This window comes from Oncorhynchus tshawytscha, linkage group LG12 (genome assembly GCF_018296145.1).
Source record: "Oncorhynchus tshawytscha isolate Ot180627B linkage group LG12, Otsh_v2.0, whole genome shotgun sequence".
In the NCBI taxonomy this organism is placed as follows: Eukaryota; Metazoa; Chordata; class Actinopteri; order Salmoniformes; family Salmonidae; genus Oncorhynchus; species Oncorhynchus tshawytscha.
The window spans coordinates 67,447,929-67,470,513 of record NC_056440.1 but is presented as its reverse complement, the minus strand read 5'-3'; the positions used below and the strand labels follow the sequence as shown (position 1 = coordinate 67,470,513).

The following is a 22,585-nucleotide window of genomic DNA, read 5'->3' as shown; positions in this document are numbered from 1 at the left end:
TTGTAATAACTTTTTAAAATTTGGTAATACCCCCAGTACAGTTTATAACTTGCCGATAAACATAATTTTCCCGCTAAATGGAGTAAGTTATTACATTAACCGGTGGTTATTACGTTAACTGGTGGTTTAATGAATAATGTAATAACTTCATCCAATCATGTAATAACATACCAAAATATATATATTTTTGATGTAATACTTCAGTAAATGTGATGCACATACAGTACCACCACCCACTGCCAATTACAACACTAACAAACTCTTGCACATCATACAGGAATAGTCATACATAGAGACACCCACAAGCACACATTGAAATGTACACACATACACAGTCTCTCTCTCTCACACACACACACACACACACACACACACACACACACACACACACACACACACACACACACACACACAGATAAAAAATACCTGAATGAATCTGTAGGCCCTGGTATTAAACATGTCATCTGCAATATTTCGCCGCAAACAATAATGAATCATTAGGAGGTCACAAAAGTCACCTAAAGTCGCCAGGATGTTGTGTCATGGTCCCTGTTTTTTTTTTTCTAGATTCCAGTTGGTCCTGGGGATGTTCTTGGAACATTGTGTCATGGTCCCCTCAAGATTTTTTCTAGTTCGCAATTTGACCCGGAGACGTCCCAAAGGACGTTGTGTCATGGTTCCCTGGAGGTTTTGTCTAGTTCCCAGTTTGTCCCGAGGACAATTTTATTTTGGAACATTGTGTCATAGTCTCCTGGAGGTTTTGTCTAGTTTCCGGTTTGTCTCGAGGACGATTTTGGGACGTTGTATCATGGTCTCCTGGAGGTTTTGTCTAGTTTCCGGTTTGTCTCGAGGACGATTTTGGGACGTTGTGTCATGGTCTCCTGCAGGTTTTTGTCTAGTTCCCGGTTTGTTCCGAGGACAATTATGGGACGTTGTGTCATGGTCCCATGGAGGTTTTGTCTATTTCCCAGTTTGTCCCTAGGACGATTATGGGACGTTGTTTCATGGTCTGCTGGAGGTTTGATCTGGTGACATGTAATTAAAGCTCTTTGTCTTTTGGCAATGCTAGTCACACACACACACACACATATATGTGCTCACACAGTGCTCTTAACATAGTGTTTCAACTTTCATATTTCACACATGTCGTGTATGTTTATTCATACAGTAATTATTATTATTATTTTTTATATACATGTTCTCACCTGGGATTTATTTCGCTAGCGGAACCCCCCAGCAACAGCCAGTGAAAGTGCAGGGCGCCAAATTGAAAACAACAAAAATCTCATAATTAAAATTCCTCAAGCATACAAGTATTTTACACCATTTTAAAGATAAAATTCTTGTTAATCCAGTCACAGTCTCTGATTTCAAAAAGGATTTACAGCGAAGCACCACAAACGATTGTTAGGTCACCACCAAGCCACAGAATAAACACAGCCATTTTTCCAGCCAAAGAGAGGAGTCACAAAAAGCAGAAATAGAGATAAATTTAATCACTAACCTTTGATGATCTTCATCAGATGACACTCATAGGACTTCATGTTACGCAATACACGTATGTTTTGTTTGAGTTTACATTGGCGCGTTACGTTCAGTAGTTCTAAGACATGCGGTGATTGTGCAGAGAGCCACATCAATTTACAGAAATACTCATAATAAACATTGATAAAGATACGAATATTATACATGGAACTTTAGATAAACTTCTCCTTAATGCAACCGCTGTGTCAGATTTTTTTAAATACTTTACGGAGAAAGCAAACCATGCAATAATCTGAGTACAGCCTTTAGACAGCAAAGCAGCCATAAAGATACCTGCCATATTGGGTAGTCAAAATTACTCAGAAATAGCATTTTAAATATTTACTTACCTTTGATGATCTTCATCAGAATGCACTCCCAGGAATCCCAGCTCCACCATAACTGTTTGATTTGTTCGATAATGTCCATCAGTTATGGCCAAATATCTTCTTTTGTTAGGGCGTTTGGTAAACAAATCCAAAAGCGGGTTCAGGTCGCGCCGAACGTCGGACAAAATTTTCAAAAAGTTCTGTTACAGCCCATAGAAACATGCCAAACTAAGTATGAAATCAATCTTTAGGATGTTTTTAACATAAAACTTAATTAATGTTCCAACCGGACAATTCCTTTGTCTGTACAAATGAAGTGGAACATAGCTACCTTTCACGTGAGTACGCCAGACTGAGGCACTCACTCAAAGATCCCTTATGAGCCCCTCCTTTAGAGTATAATCCTCAAAACAGGTTCTAAATACTGTTGACATCTAGTGGAAGCCTTGGGAAGTGAAACATAACTAATATCACCCTGTATCTTCAATGAAAAACTACAAACCTCAGATTTCCCACTTCCTGATGGATTTTTTTCTCAGATTTCCGCCTGCCATATGAATTCTGTTACTCACAGGCATTATTCAAACAGTTTCAGAAACCTCAGTGTTTTCTATCCAATACTACTAATACTATGCATATATTAGCATCTGGGACAGAGTAGCAGGCAGTTTACTCTGGGCACCTTATTCATCCAAGCTACTCAATACTGCCCCCCTGTCACCAAGAAGTTAAATCAAATGTATTTATATAGCCCTTCTTACATCAGCTGATATATAAAAGTGCTGTACAGAAACCCAGCCTAAAACCCCAAACAGCAAGCAATGCAGGTGTAGAAGCACGGTGGCCAGGAAAAACTCCCTAGAAAGGCCAAAACCTAGGAAGAAACCTAGAGAGGAACCAGGGTATGAGGGGTGGCCAATCATCTTCTGCCTGTGCCGGGTGGAGATTATAACAGAACATGGCCAAAATGTTCATAAATGACCAGCATGGTCAAATAATAATAATCATAGTCGTTGTCAAGGGTGCAACCTGTCAGCATCTCAGGAGTAAATGTCAGTTGGCTTTTCATAGCCGCTCATTGAGAGTATCTCTACCGCTCCTGCTGTCTCTAGAGAGTTGAAAAGAGCAGGTCTGGAACAGGTAGCACGTCCGGTGAACAGGTCAAGGTTCCATAGCCACAGGCAGAACAGTTGAAACTGGAGCAGCAGCACAGCCGGGTGGACTGGGGACAGCAAGGAGTCATCATGTCAGGCTGTCCTGAGGCATGGTCCTAGGGCTCAGGTCCTCTGAGAGAGAGAAACAGAGAATTAGAGAGAGCATACTTAAATTCACACAGGACACCGGATAAGACAGGGGAAATACTCCAGATATAACAAACTGACCCTAGCCCCCCGACACATAAACTACTGCAGCATAAATACTGGAGGCTGAGACCGGAGGGGTCAGAAGACACTGTTGCACCATCCGATGATACCCCCGGACAGGGCCAAACAGGCAGGATATAACCCCACCCACTTCGCCAAAGCACAGCCCCCACACCACTAGAGGGATATCTTCAACCACCAACTTACCATCCTGAGACGAGGCCGAGTATAGCCCACAAAGATCTCCGTCACGGCACAACCCAAGGAGGGGGGCGCCAACCCAGACAGGAAGACCACGTCATCGACTCAACCCACTCAAGTGACGCACCCTTCCTAGGGATGGCATGGAAGAGCACCAGTAAGCCAGTGACTCAGCCCCTGTAATAGGGTTAGAGGCAGAGAATCCCAGTGGAGAGAGGGGAACCGGCCAGGTAGAGATAGCAAGGGTGGTTCGTTGCTCTAGAGCCTTTCCGTTCACCTTCACATTACTGGGCCAGACTACACTCAATCATATGACCTACTGAAGAGATCTTCAGTCTTCAGTGAAGACTTAAAGGTTGAGACCGAGTCTGCGTCTCTCACAGTTTAGGGAGGCTAGCACTGGAGTAATATGATCAAATGTTGTGGTTCTAGTCAGGATTCTAGCAGCCGTATTTAGCACTAACTGAAGTTTAATTAGTGCTTTATCTGGGTAGCCGGAAAGTAGAGCATTGCAGTAGTCTACTCTAGAAGTAACAAACACATGGATGAATTCTTCTGCATCATTTTTGGACAGAAAGTTTCTGATTTTTGAAAAAAGCTGTCCTTGAAACAGTTTGATATGTTCATCAAAAGAGAGATCAGGGTCCAGAGTAACGCCGAAGTCCTTCAGTTTTATTTGAGACGACTGTACAACCATCACGATTAATTGTAAGATTCAACAGAAGATCTCTTTGTTTCTTGGGACCTAGAACAAGCATCTCTGTTTTGTCTTAAAAGTAGAACGTTTGCAGCCATCCACTTCCTTCTGAAACACAGGCTTCTAGCGGGTGCAATTTTGGGGCTTCACCATGTTTCATCGAAATGTACAGCTATGTGTCGTCCACATAGCAGTGAAAGTTAACATTATGTTTTTAAATGACATCCCATAGAGGTAAAATATATAGTAAAAACAATAGTGGTCCTAAAACGGAACCTTGATGAACACAGAAATGTATAGTTGATTTGTCAGAGGAAAAACCATTCACAGAGACAAACTGATATCTTTCCGACAGTTAAGATCTAAACCAGGCCAGAACTTGTCCGTGTAGACCAATTTGGGTTTCCAATCTCTCCAAAAGAATGTGGTGATCGATGGTATCAGAAGCAGCACTAAGGTCTAGGAGCACGAGGACAGATACAGAGCCTCGGTCTGACACCATTAAAAGGTCATTTTCCACCTTCACAAGTGCAGTCTCAGTGCTATGATGGGGTCTAAAACCAGACTGAAGCATTTCGTATACATTGTTCATCTTCAGGAAGGCAGTGAGTTTTTAATATTTTCTGGGTCAAGGTTTGGCTTTTTTAAGAGGCTTTATTACTGCCACTTTAAGTGAGTTTGGTACACATCCGGTGGATAGAGAGACGTTTATTATGTTCAACATAGGAGGGCCAAGCACAGGTAGCAGCTCTTTCAGTGGTTTAGTTGGAATAGGGTCTAGTATGCAGCTTGAAGGTTTAGAGGCCATGATTATTTTCATCATTATGTCTAGAGATATAGTACCAAAACACTTGAGTGTCTCCCTTGATCCTAGGACCTGTCAGAGTTGTGCAGAATCAGGACAACTGAGCTTTGGAGGAATACGCAGATTTAAAGAGTAGTCCGTAATTTGCTTTCTAATGATCATGATCTTTTCCTCAAAGAAGTTGAATGAATTTATTACTGCTGAATTGAAAGCTATCCTCTCTTGGGGAATGCTGCTTTTTAGTTAGCTATGCGACAGTATCAAAATACATTTTCCTCAATTATTTTCCTCAATTAAGTCTTCGATACTGCACAGTTCTGTCTTTCCAAGCTAGTCGGAAGACTTCCAGTTTGGTGTGGCGCCATTTCCGTTCCAATTTTCTGGAAGCTTGCTTCAGAACTCGGGTATTTTCTGTATACCAGGGAGCTAGTTTCTTGTGACAAATGTTTTTAGGTGTGCAACTGCATCTAGGGTATTGCGCAAGGTTAAATGGAGTTCCTCAGTTAGGTGGTTAACTGATTTTTGTCCTCTTGTTACAATCACCCACAAAATACTCAAAGAATATGGCTGCCTAAATATGGTTCCCAATCAGAGACAACGATAAACACCTGCCTCTGATTGAGAACCACTCCAGGCAACCATAGACCTTCCTAGACTACTACACTACACATGGTGAGCGTCTGTCCACGGTGGCGGCTCTGGCGCTGGACGTGGACCCCACTCCATCATAGTCTTTGTCCACCTCCTTAGCGTCCTTAAATTGGCGACCCTCGCCGCCGACCTTGGCCTACTAACCTTAACAAAGGGCCCCACTGGACTGAGGGGCAGCTCCGGACTGAGGGACAGCTCGGGACTGAGGGACAGCTCGGGACTGAGGGACAGCTCGGGACTGAGGGGTAGCTCGGGACTGAGGGCTAGCTCGGGACTGAGGGCTAGCTCGGGACTGAGGGCTAGCTCGGGACTGAGGGGTAGCTCGGGCCTGAGAGGAAGCTCGGGACTGAGAGGAAGCTCGGGACCGAGAGGAAGCTCAGGCAGGGTGACGGCTCTGGCAGATCCTGGCTGAATGGCGTCTCTGGCAGATCCTGGCTGAATGGCGGCTCAGGCAGAACCTGGCTGAGTGGCGGATCCTGGCAGACTGTCGGATCCTGGCTGAATGGCGGCTCTGGCTGCTCCATGCTGACTGGCGGCTCTGGCTGCTCCATGCTGACTGGCGGCTCTGGCTGCTCCATGCTGACTGGCGGCTCTGGCTGCTCCATGCTGACTGGCGGCTCTGGCGGCTCCATGCTGACTGGCGGCTCTGGCGGCTCCTTGCAGACTGGAGTCGTGCTGGCACTGGTGGTACTGGGCCAAGGACACGCACAGGAAGCCTGGTGTGGGGAGCTGCCACCGGAAGGCTGGTGCGTGGAGGTGGTACTGGAAAAACCGGACCGTGCAGGCGCACTGGAGCTCTTGAGCACTGAGCCTTCCCAACCTTACCTGGTTGAATGCTCCCGGTCGCCCTGCCAGTGCGGCGAGTTGGAATAGCCCGCACTGGGCTATGCAGGTGAACCGGGGACACCGTGCGCAAAGCTGGTGCCATGTAAGCCGGCCCAAGGAGACGCACTGGAGACCAGATGCGTAGAGCCGGCTTCATGGCACTTGGCTCGATGCCCACTCTAGCCCGGCCGATACGCGGAGCTGGTATGTACTGCACCGGGCTATGCACCCTCACTGGGGACACCGTGCGTGTGCTCCACAGCATAACACGGTGCCTGCCCGGTCTCTCTAGCCCCCCGGTAAGCACAGGAAGTTGGCGCAGGTCTCCTACCTGGCTTCGCCATACTCCCTGTGTGCCCCCCCAATAAATTTTTGGGGCTGACTCTCGGGCTTCCATCCACGCCGCCGTGCTCGTCTCGCCAACTCCATTTTCCTATAACCCTCCTCGCACTGCTCCAGTGAATCCCAGGCGGGCTCCGGCACTCTCCCTGGGTCGACCGCCCACCTGTCTATTGGTCCTGTTGTGGTGGGTGATTCTGTTACAGTTTTCTTCCGTCGAAAGAGAGGAGGACCAAAATGCAGCGTGGTGACTTTATACATCTTTAATAAAAGATGAAAAATGAAAAATATACAAAACAAGAACCGTGAAAAACCGAAACAGCCCTATCTGGTGCAACAAACACAGAGACAGGAACAATCACCCATGAAATACTCAAAGAATATGGCTGCCTAAATATGGTTCCCAATCAGAGACAACGATAAACACCTGCCTCTGATTGAGAACCACTCCAGGCAACCATAGACTTCCCTAGACTACTATACTACACACAACCCCATAAATCTAATACCCCTAGACAAGACACATAAATCACCAATGTCACACCCTGGCCTGACCAAAATAATAAAGAAAATACTAAGGCCAGGGCGTGACACCTCTGACGTCCTTGGGTAGGCAGAGGGAGTCTGGAAGGGCAAGGAATCTTTGGGTTGTCTGAGAATTTATAGCATGACATTTGATGCTCCTTGGAGTCTGAGCAGATTATTTGTTGCGATTGCAAATGTAATAAAATGGTGGTCCGATAGTCCAGGGTTATGAGGACAAACATTAAGATCCACAACATTTATTCCATGGGACAAAACTAGGTCCAGAGTATGACTGTGGCAGTGAGTAGGTCCAGAGACATGTTGGACAAAACCCACTGAGTCGATGGTGGCTCCGAAAGCCTTTTGGAGTGGGTCTGTGGACTTTTCCATGTGAATTTTAAAGTCACCAAAAATGTGAATATTATCTGCTATGACTACAAGGTCCGATGGGAACTCAGTGAGGACTGCTGTGTATGGCCTAGGAGGCCTGTAAACAGTAGCTATGAAAAATGATTCGGTATGCTGCATAGATTTCATGAGTAGAAGCTCAAAAGACGAAAACGTAGTTATTTTTTTGTAAATTGAAATTTGCTATCGTAAATGTTAGCAACACCTCCGCCTTTGCGGGATGCACGCGGGATATGGTCACTAGTGTAACCAGGAGGTGAGGCCTCATTTAGCACAGCAAATTCATCAGGCTTAAGCCATGTTTCAGTCAGGCCAATCACATCAAGATTATGATCAGTGATTAGTTAATTGACTATAATTGCCTTTGAAGTAAGAGATCTAACATTAAGTAGCCCTATTTTGAGATGTGAGGTATCACGATCTCTTTCAAAAATGTCAAGAATGGAGGAGGTCTTTATTCTAGTGAGATTGCTAAGGCGAACACCGCCATGTTTAGTTTTGCCCAACCTAGGTCGAGGCACAGACACAGTCTCAATGGTGATAGCTGAGCTGACTACACTGACTGTGCTAATGGCAGACTCCACTAAGCTGGCAGGCTGGCTAACAGCATGCTGCCTGGCCTGCACCCTATTTCATTGTTGTGCTCGGGGAGTTAGAGCCCTGTCTAAGTTCGTAGATAAGATGAGAGCACCCCTCCAGCTAGGATGGAGTCTGTCACTCCTCAACAGGCCAGGCTTGGTCCTGTTTGTGGGTGAGTCCCAGAAAGAGGGCCAATTATCTACTAATTCTATCTTTTGGGAGGGGCAGAAAACAGTTTTCAACCAACGATTGAGTTGTGAGACTGCTGTCGAGCTCATCACTCCCCCTAACTGGGTGGGGGCCAGAGACAATTACACGATGTCGACACATCTTTCAGTCTCCGTCACTCGCTCTCTCAAACGCACGCACACACACACACACACACATGCAGTCACAAAGTTCTGTACAGAAACCCAGTCTAACACACCAAATAGCAAGCAATGCAGGTGTTGAAGCATGGTGGCTATGAAAAACTCCCTAGAATGGCCGGAACCTAGGAAGAAACCTAGAGAGGAACCAGGCTATGAAGGGTGGCCAGTCCTCTTCTGGCTGTGATTATAACAGAACATGACCAAGATGTTCAAATGTTCATAGATGACCAGCAGGGTCAGATAATAATAATCACAGTGGTTGTAGAGGGTGCAACAGGTCAGCACTTCAGGAGTAAATGTCAGTTGGCTTTTCATAGCCGATCATTCAGAGTATCGCTACTGCTCTTGCTGTCTCTAGAGAGTTGAAAAGAGCAAGGTAGCACGTCCGCTGAACAGGTCAGGGTTCCACAGCCGCAGGCAGAACAGTTGAAACTGGAGCAGCAGCACGGCCAGGTGGACTGGGGACAGCAAGGAGTCATCAGGCCAGGTAGTCCTGAGGCATTGTCCTAGGGCTCAGATCCTCTGAAAGAGAGAGAGAAAAAGAGAGAGAATTGAAGAGCGAATACTTACATTCACACAGGACACTGGATAAGATAGGAGATATAACAGACTGACCTTAACCCCCCGACACAAACTATTGCAGCATAAATACTGGAGGCTGAGACAGGAGGAGTCGGGAGAACACTGGGTCATCACAGACTCCAGTCAGCTCAGTCAGCCCCCATCCCAGGGATGCCTGTCAGAAACCATGGGAACCCAGTAAGGGTTTTATGACCTTTGGGTGTGATTCAGAGGGCTGGATACAGACACAGCCAGGCTAGTCAATCCCAGAGCTCGCTCACATACACACATACACACAGTCCAGTCCAAAGTAACCTGATTCATAACATGGCGTGACAGAGGGAATTCTCCGCTGACAGCTTTAATGAGTGAGAGAGTTCTGAGTATTTATCGCCCTGATGTCACTTCCTGTCAAATAGAACTGTGGAGAATGTTGTCATAACATGCACAAACACACACGCACGCACCCACATGCACACAAACGCACAGGCACGCACCCACACACATGCACACACATGCACACACACACCAAAAGCGATTGGAGCTGAAAATGCGCACACACACTGAAAATGACCCTTCAAGGACGGCACTTAAGCACTTCATTAATTTGCTAAGAATTGTGGCTGGCCACATACAGTATGTCTGTGAAATGCGCTATCGATCCTACAGTATAACTACTGGTGCGTGACACAGAGGTTGTGAGTGTGTGTGTGTGAAAAACCATTATAATTGCTGTACAGCTGTCAATTAGCCACTATAGGATAGACTTATGTATGTATTCAAACATAATATATTACATTGCATACCAGCTAGACATACAGTGCCTTGCAAAAGTATTCATCCCCCTTGGCGTTTTTCCTAGTTTGTTGCATTACAACCTGTAATTTAAATTGATTTGTATTTGGTTGTCATGTAATGGACATACACAAAACAGTCCAAATTGGTGAAGTGAAATGACATTTTTTTTTTTCTTCCAAAATCTATAAAAAAAATAAATAAAAAAACGGAAAAGTGGTGCGTGCATATGTATTCACACATAATTAGTTAAATAAGGTCCACCTGTGTACAATGTAAGTGTCATGGCAGGTAGCCTAGTGGTTAGAATGTTGGACTAGTAACTGAAAGGTTGCAAGATTGAATCTCTGAGCTGACAAGGTAAAAATCTGTTGCCCCTGAACAAGGCAGTTAACCATCACTGTAAAGTTCCTTGGCCATCATTGTAAATAAGAATTTGTTCTTAACTTACTTACCTAGATAAAACATGATCTCAGTATAAAGGTTCCAGAGTCTGCAACACCACTAAGCAAGAGGCACCACCAAGCAAGTGGCACCATGAAGACCAAGGAGTTCTCCAAGCAGGTCAGGGACAAAGTTGTGGAGAAGTACAGATCAGGGTTGGGTTATAAAAAACTCTGAAACTTTGAACATCCCACAGAGCACCATTAAATCTGTTATAAAAAAAAAGAAAGAATATGGCAACACAACAAACCTGCCAAGAGAGGGCCGCCCACCAAAACTCACGGACCAGGCAAGGAGGGCATTAATATTCAGAGAGGCATCAAAGAGACCAAAGATAACCCTGAAGGAGCTGCAAAGCTCCACAGCGAAGATTGGAGTATCTGTCCATAGGACCACAAAGCCATACACTCCACAGAGCTGGGCTTTACCAAAGAGTGGCCAGAAAAAAGCCATTGCTTAAAGATAAAATTAGCAAACACGTTTGGTGTTCCCCAAAAGGCATGTGGGAGACTCCCCAAACATATGGAAGAAGGTACTCTGGTCAGATGAGACTAAAAGTTAGCTTTTTGGCCATCAAGGAAAACACTATGTCTGGCGCAAACCCAACACCTCTCATCACCCCAAGAACATCATTCACACAGGGAAGCTTGGTGGTGGCAGCATCATGCTGTGGGAATGTTTTTCATCGGCAGGGACTGGGAAACTGGTCAGAATTGAATAAATTAGGAATGCAACTAAATATAGGAAAATTATTGAGGAAAACCTGTTTCAGTCTTCCAGAAATTTGAGACTGGGACGGAGGTTCACCTTCCAGCAGGACAATGACCCTAAGCATACTGCTAAAGCAACTCTCAAGTGGTTTAAGGGGAAACATTTAAATGTCTTGGAATGACCTAGTCAAATCCCAGACCTCAATTCAATTGAGAATAGGTGGTATGACTTAAATATTGCTGTACACAGAACCCATCCAACTTGAAGGACTTGGAGCAGTTTTGCCTTAAAGAACTGGCAAAACTCCCAGTGCCAAACTTATAGAGACATACCCCAAGATACTTGAAGCTGTAATTGCTGAAAAAGGTGGCTCTACAAAGTATTGAATTTGGGGGGTGAATAGTTATGCACACTCAAGTTTTCTGTTTTTTTTCTTGTAGGTTTCACAATAAAACATATTTTGAATTTTCAAAGTGGTAGGCATGAATCCATTTAAATTCCACGTTGTAAGGCAACAAAATAAGAAAAATGGCAGGGGGGGGGGAATAGTTTTGCAAGCCACTGTATCCACTGAGTCATATTGTAGAACGACACAAGGAGCTTAACATGGATCAAATTCATTTACAGCATTCATTTAATTGAAAATCATTTGTGAAATGCAAAATGTACTATTACTTTGCAATGAACAGATGCTGCTAATGAATTAGATAATGTCTAATTGAAGCGTTCTAATTAGGCCTGGTAATGGGAGCTAATGGCAGTTAAATGAAGTTGCACTTGAACTCACATTGAGAGAGGGTAACATAGTAATGAAATGTATGGTATAATACCGAGAGAACATGAGGTACAATGCAATTACTATTACATTATCTTTCCTCGTTTGCTTGTCCTTATTTAAATCGAATCCGTGCTGTGTGTGTGTGTCGTCTGTCTGTCTGTCTGTCTGTCCGTCTGTGTGTGTGTGTCTGTTTTTATGTGTTATACAGATCATCGATGAAGAGGACACACAGTTCATGATCAACTGTCCCTCGGCAGTGACAGAGAGTACCCCTCGGAGACGCACCAGGATCCATGTGTTCTGGACAGCACCCCCCAGCGCCTCTGGTTGTGTCACCCTCAAGTAGGTACATGTACTTGGGGCTCTCTGAAGAATCCTAAAGTAAGGATCTATATGGCTGTGTCCCCATTTTCCACCCCTCTCCTGAAGTGTGCACTTGTCCTGCATACTCCCCATTATGGATGCAACAACAGTGGAAACTCCCTCCAGCCAATGCTTACATCAATCCAATGTGCAAGTGCACACTTTGGGAGAAGTGTGGAGAATCGGGATGCAGCCATATGTGATCACCACCCGTTGGTACTAGAGAGCTATGGTGTTTAGAGGCTTTTATTCCAGACCAACGGTAATATTATCTGATTCAACGAATCAATGTTTTGATGGCTTGGTGATTAGTTCATCCAGGTGTGTTAGTGCTGGGCTGGAACAAGACATTCCCAACCTTTAGCTTGTGTATAGGACCAGAGTTGGTGACCATACTATGACACAAATCCAGTGTGTGGTTGATTGTATACTGTGAATAAGGAGCTGTATGTGGACCACTCAGGCATGTTTAGATACAGTATCGTACTCACATGTGTCAACCAGTGTGTACCCAGTGGGGGGAGAAGAGAGAGAGGAACAGAAACATAGGGTGGTGCCCTACATGGCATGCTAATCTCTCCATTATTAAAGAGTTCAGTTGGCCTGTCACTTTCTCTCCTGCCCCGTTTAAATCTCTCACTGTGCCGTTGTTATGTGTGTAGGGGCGTAAAAAAAGGCTTGCATTTCTTATTAATGCACGTTATTATGTGCCTGTCAGAGTGAGTGATGAGATGTCCTTGCCTTCGTCTCTGAACTCCCCCTTTCTTTGGCTTTCTTCCTCCCTCTCTCTACTCTCACTCACTCTTCTCTCTCCTGTCGGTTTCTCTTGCTACTACACACCCTTTTCATTCCTTCCCCTCTCTCTCTCCTTTTCCGCGTCACTCTTTCTGCCTTTGTCAACCAGGGCGCAGTTCTGTTCCCACAGCACACTAACCAGACAGGCAGGCATCTTCCCCTACTTTACCTCTCAGCTATCTTGTATCTATTGGGAGAAAGGAGTTGAGACAGAGAGTGGGGGACAGAGGTAGAGAAAGAGGTAGAGAGAACAGATGAATGGAAAGAGAGCGGCAGCATGTGAGATGAGGAGAGAGTGAGATATAGTCACTTGTGGAGGTTATGGAGTGGGGATGTGATACTAAGGTACGTCCAGTGGGGACGCTTGTTTTTCACTGTAGAGTGATGACACCAGGCGAGGACAGGTTCATAGTTGAGTGTTTTTGTGTTTTTTGGAAACTGGAAAGTTGAATTACTGGGTGATCACGCTTATTAAAGTTTTGTCAGTGAAGTGGGGCAGGTGTACCCCTAAACATCATACTGATTGATCATTATTGAGAAGCTGTTGTATATCTCTAGCTAGAGCCCAAGCAGCAACAGCCTCTTTCCTCTCTCTTCCTAAACAAATGCAAACACATATTGATCATCTACACACAACATACACATTCCTGCACACACACACACACACACACACACACACACACACACACACACACACACACACACACACACACACACACACACACACACACACACACACAGAGAGACAGACAGAGAGACACGCAGGCAGCATTGAAACTGAAATGGTTGATTATAGTGTGTTGTTTACTTACGGGTTTCCCGATATTGTGACTTTACTAGCTTAAATAACAAATGGACGGAGAGCGAAATATGGTTAATGCCAACAGGCGTTTTTATGTTACTCCGCACGGGGTAATGGGGAGCTGCACATAACAACCAACCTAGCCTGAACTAGCTGGCCATAAATCACAGTACAGCAGGAGGTATCTCCCCAGAGATATAATCACCAGAGAAAGAAAATGGGTCTCTCCCCATTAAATATATCCCCACAAACCTACGTGCGGCTCCCCCCTCTTCTATTACCATGACAACCCCATATACACTGAACGTGACTGGTGCTGCCTGCCTGGTGGAGTGTCTGCCCACCTTTCCTCAGCTACAATAGCATTTGTTTCATCAGAGAATGGGGGATTTCATTATTGATGCGAGTTTTTAATTTCAACGCTCTCAGCCAGCCTGTCTGCCTACCTGTCAAATAACCTGGTTAACTCAGACACCTCTGGCAATAACTATTATGGAAAAACAGACTGTGCATGTGTCTGGTGTCTGTGTGTGCGTTTTTGTGTCTTTACATGTTTGTGTGGGTGTGTGAGTGTGTGTAATACAGCATAATTGAACATGTGTTGATGTGTACTCTGTGTGTATTACTGTGTATAGTGTCATCATCGCTCAGTGTGTCTGTGTGGAAAATGATCAGTTCAGAGCATCGTCAGAGTTTTTGAGAGCTCCTCTAGTGCTGTGGCTAGAGAGGCTGTGGTATGACCGCCTCGCCTCCCTGACGGTTAGCTGTAATTGAGGAGTAGCTGCTGTCTCCTGGTGGCTGGAAACAGTGAGTGTGGTGGTTTGATCTGGCTCACCATGATTATCGGGGCAAAAAGGGACAGACGTTTGTCTGATTTCTGGACCACACTCCCTGTAGAATCTTTATATTTTTGTTCATTTATACATTTTTCATTTTCAGGTTCACCTGACATAAAGTGTCGTACAGTTTTGACAGTCAGAACATGATAGTGTCAAAACCTATTTGAAATCTCTAGGAATTTAATGACATGAACACAATGGCACATAGATTAAAAAGCCTTCCCAGAGTGAATGGCAGTCTAACTCTGCAGTTATGTGAGATGAGTAGGAATGGTTCAATGAAACTGGTACAGTATGTGCCTTCCCAAAGGAACAAACTGTAAACAAATAGCTATTTTTATTTATCCCTCTCTGACCTGGCCACACACACGCACGCACGCCCACACACACGCGCACACACGCATGCACACGCATGCACACACACACACACACACACACACACACACACACACACACACACACACACGCACTCCTACCCACCCCACATACCGGAGCGCTTTTGAGGCGATAACCATCGGCGGCTTGGAGCCAGGAAAGTGAGTCTGGCTTTAATAGCATCTCATTGATAGAATTTAAATTGGATGTTAAATAAGCATTACTGTGCCTGATTGCCTGGCCGGCCCCAGAAAGTGGGCAGCTAGTGAGGCAGTTTGTGAGCGGCTCGCTCAGGGAGAGATATCTGAAATTGGGGTGAGATTGAATTAAGGTTTGAACAATTAGAGATATGGTGGCGGTGTGTTTAGGAGCGCCTGGGGTGGGGTTCCCCTGTCACCTCTGTACTTCTAGGTACACCCCTCAGACAGGTTTTTCATGTCCTGCTACTATCCCCTTCCAAACCCATTCCTTGTTTTCAGATGGGATCTGTTGTGTTCTTCTCTTCTTATTTCTCTCTCTCTCGCTCACTCGCTTGCTCTCTTCTCTTTCCTCTCTGTCTGTCTCTGTCTCGCTGTGTGCCTTGGAGAGTACAAAATTGCTAAAAAAACAAAAGCAAGAGAGAGGGTGAGAAAAAGAGAGATGAAGAAAGAGTTATGTTATGTTAGTAGGGGCATATAGCTGTCACTGTAGAGATACCATCCCTTCTCTGGCCGGCCTGCCTGACACAGCCTCCTCTGCCACTGGTCCTCTGCAACTGGTCCAGCCCTTAGATCATCAAACATAATCCCCTGATAGGCTGCTCTGGAGACAGGCAAGATAAACAGACAGGAGAGTGGTTGGAGGTTTATTTATAATAAAATAAAAAAATGTACTTTTTATCACTTTTTTATGATATCTAATTGGTAGTTATAGTCTTGTCCCATCGCTGCAACCCCCGTACGGACTCGGGAGAGGCAAAGGTCGAGAGCCATGCGTCCTCCGAAACACGGACTGCCCTAGCAGTAGGAGGCTTGCTTGGGGAATAGGTTGGAATCCCATCAGAATTGAGAGATAATGTATTGTTCCAAAGCAGCTCATCTGAAGTGTGTCCTTCAAGCATAAGGTGAAATGATTTGTCTTCTTTGTCCTTGTCTTGTATCTCTCTTTCTTTGTGCCGTTTCTCCTCCTCACTACCACGGCTTCCTGAGATGAGCATATAGTACATCTCTCTGTCTTTATAACTTTCCTCTTCTACGTCTACGTCTCCCCTCGCTCTTCTCCCTCCCTCTTTCTCTTTCTTTATTTTTGTGAATGTGGGAGAGCACAGTGACAGCAGTGGGCTTGGCCCAGCTCGGACTCCTGCTCCATAAACAGTCCAGCTGGACAGGAACCACCTGGACCAGACCCAGAACCCAGACAGTCCAGAGCCTAGAACCTACACCCTGCTGCTACCCTCTGCCCACTATCACCATGGAAACCTGCAGCCTGTTGTGGGAGGCCAAGTCTGATGTAATGCACAGCACCTAAATGGAGTTTGTTTGTGACAGCTTTTGGGCCCTGAAAGTAATTTGGTTGCAATTGTTTCTGGCCCACATGCGGGCCCCCTTCTGGTCCTTGAATGGGTTTGTTTGTGTCTGATTTGCATGTCAAGGCCCCACTAAGACCTGTGTCCACCCAGCACTCAGTGGCTCTGTCCCCAGACAGCTCTATCAGAACAGTCTCTCTGCCAGGACCCGGAGCAGGACTTTAGCTCTGGGAAACTTAACTTTTGGCCTGTCACTCAGTCTTATCTCTGACACACTGTAGTTCCTCTCGCCTGAGTGTGTGTGTGTGCTCGTTCACTCTTGATCGTTTCTCAAAAGCGAAGCTTACTTTCTGACTTTTTTCTCTCCTTTTTCTCTTTCTCTCTAGGTTTTCAATCTCTTTTCCAACTGCATCTCTCTCCTGCTAAATACAAGTCTTTATGTTAATAAATACTTTCTGTAAGAGCTAGCAAATCCCTCCGGTCTGAGAGTGCCTGTGATTCAGTACCCCTGTGTGCTATAGTAGCTGATCTCAGACCTGTCCGCAATCACATTCAGATGGTGATGAATAACACAGAACCTGCTCTAGTATTCGATCTCAGACCTGCTGGCAGACCTGTCTGGAAGCACAAGAACACTTCCTCCCCAGGTTTTATTCATTCAGACACTCAACACTCATCCTGAGTTCAACATTACTCCCCGGTTACTCCCTGTGCTAAAAGTACTGTATGAGTATTTAACTCTTCTCTTCTTTCTCATCTCCTGCTTCTTTCCTCCCTTATTCCACCTGTCTTCCATCTCCTGCCTTGTACTCCTCTCATCCTTTCTTGTCTTTTCTCCTCTGTTCATTCCCTATCTCTTTCAACCCTCATCTCCACTTTACCCTCATCTTTTCACTTTTCATCTGCTTTCTCTTTCTAACCTCTTTCTAATCTCCTTTCTCATAACCTGAAACTTCCTCTTATCCTCTCACCTCCTCCCCTCCTTCTTCTTTCTCTGCAGGGCCAGCATTGTCCAGAAGAGGATCATCTACTTCCAGGATGAAGGCTCTCTCACCAAGAGGATGTGTGAGAAAGGTATGTCCTCCATTACTGAGATGCAGTAAAGGGCTCTACATGTCTTCCACTCCTCCTCTCTCTCCCTTACTGTATCTCAGTATCTCCTGTCTTACTCTCTCTTCCCTTACTGGGTCAGGATGTTTACGCTTGTGCTGTATCTCCCAAGCTGTGCATGACATTGGATAGAGAATTTATGGAGACTGATCACAAGAACAGCTTTACCCCCTCCCTCCCTCCCCCTCCCCTCCCTCCCTCCCTCCCTCCCTCCCTCCCTCCCTCCCTCCCTCCCTCCCTCCCTCCCTCCCTCACTCACTCACTCACTCACTCACTCACTCACTCACTCACCCCTCCCTCCCTCCCTCCCTCCCTCCCTCCCCCTCCCTCCCTCCCTCCCACTCACTCCCTCACTCACTCACTCACTCACTCACTCACTCACTCACCCCTCCCCCCTCCCTCCCTCCCTCCCTCCCTCCCTCCCTCACTCACTCACTCACTCACTCACTCACTCACTCACTCACTCACCCACCCTCCCTCCCTCCCTCCCTCCCTCCCTCACTCACTCACTCACTCACTCACTCACCCCTACCCCCTCCTCCCTCCTACCCTCCTCCCGCCCTCCCTCACCCCTACAGCCCCTCCGCCCACCCTCTCCTCCATTAACTCTCTCTTCTCTCCCTTCTCAGAGTCATTGTATGGGGAGACCACAGAGAAGCCTCTGCTGGATTGCTGTGCCTGTGGAACAGCTAAGTACAGAGTCACCTTCTATGGCAACTGGTCGGAGAAGGTGCACCCCAAAGACTACCCTCGTAAGTACCCCATAACTTCCAAATTACCCAGGCACATACCCCATTTAATCCTAGAAAGACAACTTTAGTTAGTGCCCCATTTCACCCCAGGGCTACACTAGTTGGTGCCTCCATTGCGTGAAAAATACCCCTTTATTCATAAAATTGCAATACTGTTCAAGTACCTAGCATCACAGTCGACCGAGGACACTACAACCTCCATGGTCACCCCAGTATATTCTCTCCCCAGGGAGCTGTGCCCCTGTCTCATTCCTAACCCAGCTTGGCCCTGGGCTTCAGTCTGTGGTGCTACACTGTATAACCTTGAGCCTGACTCCTCACCAGGCAGGCAGGGTGTGAATGGAGGTGGGGATACTGGACTCTTCCCTCCTTCTAAGACACTCCTCTCTCTCACAGCCCAGATCAATATAATGATTAACATGGAGTCCCACAGTAAGATAAACCTGCAGATCGAGTGACACCCTAATTTATTGGCTTAGGAGAGACAGCAGTGTATGTTTTTGAGAATGTGTTTGTGTGTATCTTTCTGTTTGTATGTCTTTCTGTTTGTGTGGATGTCTGTCTGTGTTACATTGTGTGTGTGTGTGTGCTGTTTATGCATGCGTTTCCACTCTGTGTCTTAGGAAACCCATAATTGGTTTTGTGGTTTTTATAATTGAGTTCTCCTCACCACCACAAAGTAATAGCCAAGGTAACCATCCCTGGTTGTCATACATACAGCAGATCACCATCTACAACTTCCTCCTCAAGCATCATTAGTATCTGGTAATTATTTGTTAATGTGCCTGTGTTTTTTCTATAACTACTTTCAATCAAACACAGATAGAACTATTGCTAAAAGAGGTTTTAGCAATGTTTTTCACACGCTATCCACGGTCATGATGGTCTGTGAGTGTCTGCTTCTTCACTGCTAGCAGCAGGAGTGAGAGAGAGAGAAGAAAGAAAGAGAGAGGGAGGGAGAGATAGAAGAAGATACAGCACAATGTCATGTCAGGCTGATATTTTTACAAGCGTCCATTTGTCCTTCAAGCAGAGGAGGGGCACACGTGAAGGGCCGATGCCATACATTCTGATGTTGAAGGTTACTCTAAAACAGGCTAGCAGGTTTTTTATTCTCCTCGCTCCCTCCATCGTCACATGCACAGCTTTATTTCCCTCTCTGTGTGACTATAGTTAAACAATATACCACGGCTAAAGGCTGTTCTTAAGCAAGACACAATGTGGAGTGCCTGAACATATATATTGGCCATATATCACAAACCCCATAAGGTGCCTTATTGCTATTATAAACTGGTTACCAACGTAATTAGAGCAGTAAAAATATATATATTTTTTATTTATTTCACCTTTATTTAACCAGGTAGGCTAGTTGAGAACAAGTTCTCATTTACAACTGCGACCTGGCCAAGATAAAGCATAGCAGTGTGAACAGACAACACAGAGCTACACATGGAGTAACAATTAACAAGTCAATAACACAGTAGGAAAAATAAAATAAAAAATAAATAAAAATGAGAGTCTGTATACATTGTGTGCAAAAGGCATGAGGAGGTAGGCGAATAATTACAATTTTGCAGATTAACACTGGAGTGATAAATGATCAGATGGTCATGTACAGGTAGAGATATTGGTGTGCAAAAGAGCAGAAAAGTAAATAAATATAAACAGTATGGGGATGAGGTAGGTAAATTGGGTGGGCTATTTACCGATAGACTATGTACAGCTGCAGCGATCAGTTAGCTGCTCAGATAGCAGATGTTTGAAGTTGGTGAGGGAGATAAAAGTCTCCAACTTCAGCGATTTTTGCAATTTGTTCCAGTCACAGGCAGCAGAGAACTGTAACGAAAGGCGGCCAAATGAGGTGTTGGCTTTAGGGATGATCAGTGAGATACACCTGCTGGAGCGCGTGCTACGGGTGGGTGTTGCCATCGTGACCAGTGAACTGAGATAAGGCGGAGCTTTACCTAGCATGGACTTGTAGATGACCTGGAGCCAGTGGGTCTGGCGACGAATATGTAGCGAGGGCCAGCCGACTAGAGCATACAGGTCGCAGTGGTGGGTGGTAAAAGGTGCTTTAGTAACAAAAACGGATGGCACTGTGATAAACTGCATCCAGTTTGCTGAGTAGAGTATTGGAAGCTATTTTGTAGATGACATCGCTGAAGTCGAGAATCAGTAGGATAGTCAGTTTTACTAGGGTAAGTTTGGCGGCGTGAGTGAAGGAGGCTTTGATGCGGAATAGAAAGCCGACTCTAGATTTGATTTTAGGTTGGAGATGTTTGATATGAGTCTGGAAGGAGAGTTTATAGTCTAGCCAGACACCTAGGTACTTATAGATGTCCACATATTCTAAGTTGGAACCATCCAGGGTGGTGATGCTAGTCAGGCGTGCGGGTGCAGGCAGCGAACGGTTGAAAAGCATGCATTTGGTTTTACTAGCGTTTAAGAGCAGTTGGAGGCCACGGAAGGAGTGTTGTATGGCGTTGAAGCTCGTTTGGAGGTTAGATAGCAAAGTGTCCAAGGAAGGGCCGGAAGTATACAGAATGGTGTCGTCTGCGTAGAGGTGGATCAGGGAATCGCCCGCAGCAAGAGCAACATCATTGTTATATACAGAGAAAAGAGTCGGCCCGAGAATTGAACCCTGTGGCACCCCCATAGAGACTGCCAGAGGACTGGACAACATGCCCTCCGATTTGACACTCTGAACTCTGTCTGCAAAGTAGTTGGTGAACCAGGCAAGGCAGTCATTAGAAAAACAGAGGCTACTGAGTCTGCGAGTCGAAAGCTTGGCCAGGTCGATGAAGACGGCTACACAGTACTGTCTTTTATCGATGGCGGTTATGATATTGTTTAGTACCTTCAGCGTGGCTGAGGTGCACCCGTGACCGGCTCGGAAACCAGATTGCACAGCGGAGAAGGTACGGTGGGATTCGAGATGGTCAGTGACTTGTTTGTTGACTTGGCTTTCAAAGACCTTAGATAGGCAGGGCAGGATGGATATAGGTATGTAACAGTTTGGGCCCAGGGTGTCTCCCCCTTTGAAGAGGGGGATGACTGTGGCAGCTTTCCAGTCCTTGGGGATCTCAGACGATATGAAAGAGAGGTTGAACAGGCTGGTAATAGGGGTTGCGACAATGGCGGCGGATAGTTTCAGAAATAGAGGGTCCAGATTGTCAAGCCCAGCTGATTTGTACAGGTCCAGGTTTTGCAGCTCTTTCAGAACATCTGCTATCTGGATTTGGGTAAAGGAGAACCTTGAGAGGCTTGGGCGAGTAGCTGCGGGGGGGGGGGCTGTTGGCCGAGGTTGGAGTAGCCAGGAGGAAGGCATGGCCGGCTGTTGAGAAATGCTTGTTGAAGTTTTCGATAATCATGGATTTATCAGTGGTGACCGTTTTACCTAGCCTCAATGCAGTGGGCAGCTGGGAGAAGGTGCTCTTGTTCTCCATGGACTTTACAGTGTCCCAGAACTTTTTGGAGTTAGAGCTACAGGATGCAAATTTCTGCCTGAAGAAGCTGGCCTTGGCTTTCCTGACTGACTGCGTGTATTGGTTCCTGACTTCCCTGAACAGTTGCATATCGCGGGGACTATTCGACACTATTGCAGTCCGCCACAGGATGTTTTTGTGCTGGTCGAGGGCAGTCAGGTCTGGAGTGAACCAAGGGCTATATCTGTTCTTAGTTCTGCATTTTTTGAACGGAGCATGCTTAACTAAAATGGTGAGGAAGTTACTTTTAAAGAATGACCAGGCATCCTCAACTGACGGGATGAGGTCAATATCCTTCCAGGATACCCGGGCCAGGTCGATTAGAAAGGCCTGCTCGCAGAAGTGTTTTAGGGAGCGTTTGACAGTGATGAGGGGTGGTCGTTTGACTGCGGATCCGTAGCAGATACAGGCAATGAGGCAGTGATCGCTGAGATCCTGGTTGAAGAAAGGGGAGGTGTATTTGGAGGGCCAGTTGGTCAGGATGATGTCTATGAGGGTGCCCTTGTTTACAGATTTAGGGTTGTACCTGGTGGGTTCCTTGATGATTTGTGTGAGATTGCGGGCATCTAGCTTAGATTGTAGGACTGCCGGGGTGTTAAGGGTTTTCATACTCATGGTATACGGTCTAATATAGCATGGCTGTCAGACAGTCA

General features: G+C 45.8%; 1 protein-coding gene across 1 annotated transcript in view; it reads left to right on the top strand.

Annotated features, from left to right (window-relative positions):
• LOC112264214 (spondin-1) overlaps positions 1-22,585 on the top strand; it is a 135,526-nt gene that overhangs the window by 5,780 nt on the left and 107,161 nt on the right. The window contains exons 3-5 of the mRNA XM_042330955.1: positions 12,116-12,249; positions 17,586-17,659; positions 18,325-18,447. Coding sequence (XP_042186889.1) covers positions 12,116-12,249; positions 17,586-17,659; positions 18,325-18,447 — 331 coding nt within the window. The remainder of the gene's footprint in view (positions 1-12,115; positions 12,250-17,585; positions 17,660-18,324; positions 18,448-22,585) is intronic.